General features: G+C 65.5%; 1 protein-coding gene across 1 annotated transcript in view; it reads left to right on the forward strand.

The window, feature by feature from the left end:
• NDUFB7 (NADH:ubiquinone oxidoreductase subunit B7) overlaps positions 1 to 1,914 on the forward strand; it is a 4,438-nt gene extending 2,524 nt beyond the window's left edge. The window contains exon 2 of the mRNA XM_021383876.1: positions 1,741 to 1,914. Within this exon, the coding sequence (XP_021239551.1) occupies positions 1,741 to 1,913 (173 nt within the window). The 3' untranslated portion in view covers position 1,914. The remainder of the gene's footprint in view (positions 1 to 1,740) is intronic.
• The last annotated feature ends 6 nt before the right edge of the window (positions 1,915 to 1,920 follow it).

The following is a 1,920-nucleotide window of genomic DNA, read 5'->3' on the forward strand; positions in this document are numbered from 1 at the left end:
TGTCCCCACCCTGTTCCCTCGTCCCCTGTCCCCTGACCGTGTCCCCTGTCCCCAATCCCTGTCCCCACCCCGTCCCCTCATCTCCTGTGTCCCCTTGTCCCCAACCAATGTCACTTTGCTCCTCTCTGACCCTGTCCCTTCCTCTCCTGTCCCGTGTCCCTTTGTCCCCAATCCCTGTCCCCAACCCCATCCCTTCATCTCCTGTCCCCTGACCATGTCCCCGTCCCCACCCCTGTCCCCTCGTCCCCTGTCCCCTGACTGTGTCCCCTGTCCCCAACCCATGCCCCCACCCCTGTTCCCTCGTCCCCTTGTCCCCTGACCGTGTCCCCTGTCCCCAACCCATGTCCCCAGCCCGTCCCCTGTCCCCTGACCATGTCCCCATGTCCCCAATCCTTGTCCCCATCCTGTCCCCTGACCATGTCCCCTGTCCCCAACCCATGTCCCCATCCCGTCTCTTCACCTCTTGTCCCCTTGTGTCCCTCTGTCCCCAACCCATGTCCCCACCCGGTCCCCTCGTCCCCTGTCCCCTGACCATGTCCCCTGTCCCCAATCCTTGTCCCCCTCCTGTCCCCTTGTGTCCCCTGTCCCCAACCCATGTCCCCATCCCGTCTCTTCATCTCCTGTCCCTTGTGTCCCCTGTCCCCAACCCATGTCCCCACCCCGTCCCTTGTCCCCAATCTTTGTCCCTATCCTGTCCCCTGTCCCCTGACCGTGTCCCCTGTCCCCAACCCATGTCCCCATCCCATCTCTTCATCTCCTGTCCCCTTGTGTCCCTCTGTCCCCAACCCATGACCCCAACCCCGTCCCCTCGTCTCCCATCCCCTGTCCATGTCCCCTGTCCCCAACCCATGTCCCCGTCCTGTCCCCTCTCCCCTGACCATGTCCCCTGTCCCCAACCCATCTCCCCACCCCATCCCCTCATCCCCTGTCCCCAGTCCTTGTCCCCACACCGCCCCTTGTCCCCTGACCGTGTCCCCTGTCCCCAACCCATGCCCCCATCCCATCTCCTGTCTCCTGTGTCCCCTGTCCCCAGCCCATGTCCCCACTCCATCCCCTCGTCCCCCATACCCTGACTGTGTCCCCTGTCCCCAACCCATGTCCCCAGCCTGTCCCCTGTCCCCTGACCATGTCCCCATGTCCCCAATCCTTGTCCCCATCCTGTCCCCTGACCATGTCCCCTGTCCCCAACCCATCTCCCCATCCCATCTCTTCACCTCCTGTCCCCTCGTCCCCAGTCCCCAGCCCACGTCCCCACCCTGTCCCCTCGTCCCCCGTCCCCTGACCGTGTCCCCTGTCCCCAACCCATGTCCCCACCCCGTCCCCTTGTCCCTGTCCCCTGACCATGATTCTCTGTCCCCAACCCATGTCCCCATCCCGTGTCTCTTCACCTCCCGTCCCTTGCGTCCCCTGTCCCCAACTCATGTCCCCACCCCGTCCCCTGTCCCCAACTCATGTCCTCATCCTGTCCCCTGTCCCCAACCCATGTCCCCAGCCCGTCCCCTGTCTCCAATCTTTGTCCCTATCCTGTCCCCTGTCCCCTGACCATGTCCCCTGTCCCCTGACCATGTCCCCTGTCCCCAACCCATGTCCCCATCCTGTCTCTTCACCTCCTGTCCCTTGTGTCCCCCTGTCCCCATCCCGTGTCTTCACCTCCTGTCCCCTTGTGTCCCTCTGTCCCCAGCCCACGTCCCCACCCTGTCCCCTCGTCCCCCGTCCCCTGACCGTGTCCCCTGTCCCCAGCGATGGTGGCCTCCTCGCAGCAGTTGGCCGAGGGCCGCGTCCCCCTGGCGCAGCGCGACTTCTGCGCCCACCACCTCCTGCGCCTGATGCGCTGCCGCCGCGACGCCTTCCCCAGCCTGTGGCAGTGCCAGCACCTGCGGCACCAGTGGGACAGCTGCCAGCACCACGAGTAGGGGGGGG

This window comes from Numida meleagris, unplaced genomic scaffold (genome assembly GCF_002078875.1).
Source record: "Numida meleagris isolate 19003 breed g44 Domestic line unplaced genomic scaffold, NumMel1.0 unplaced_Scaffold633, whole genome shotgun sequence".
Classification (NCBI taxonomy): domain Eukaryota; kingdom Metazoa; phylum Chordata; class Aves; order Galliformes; family Numididae; genus Numida; species Numida meleagris.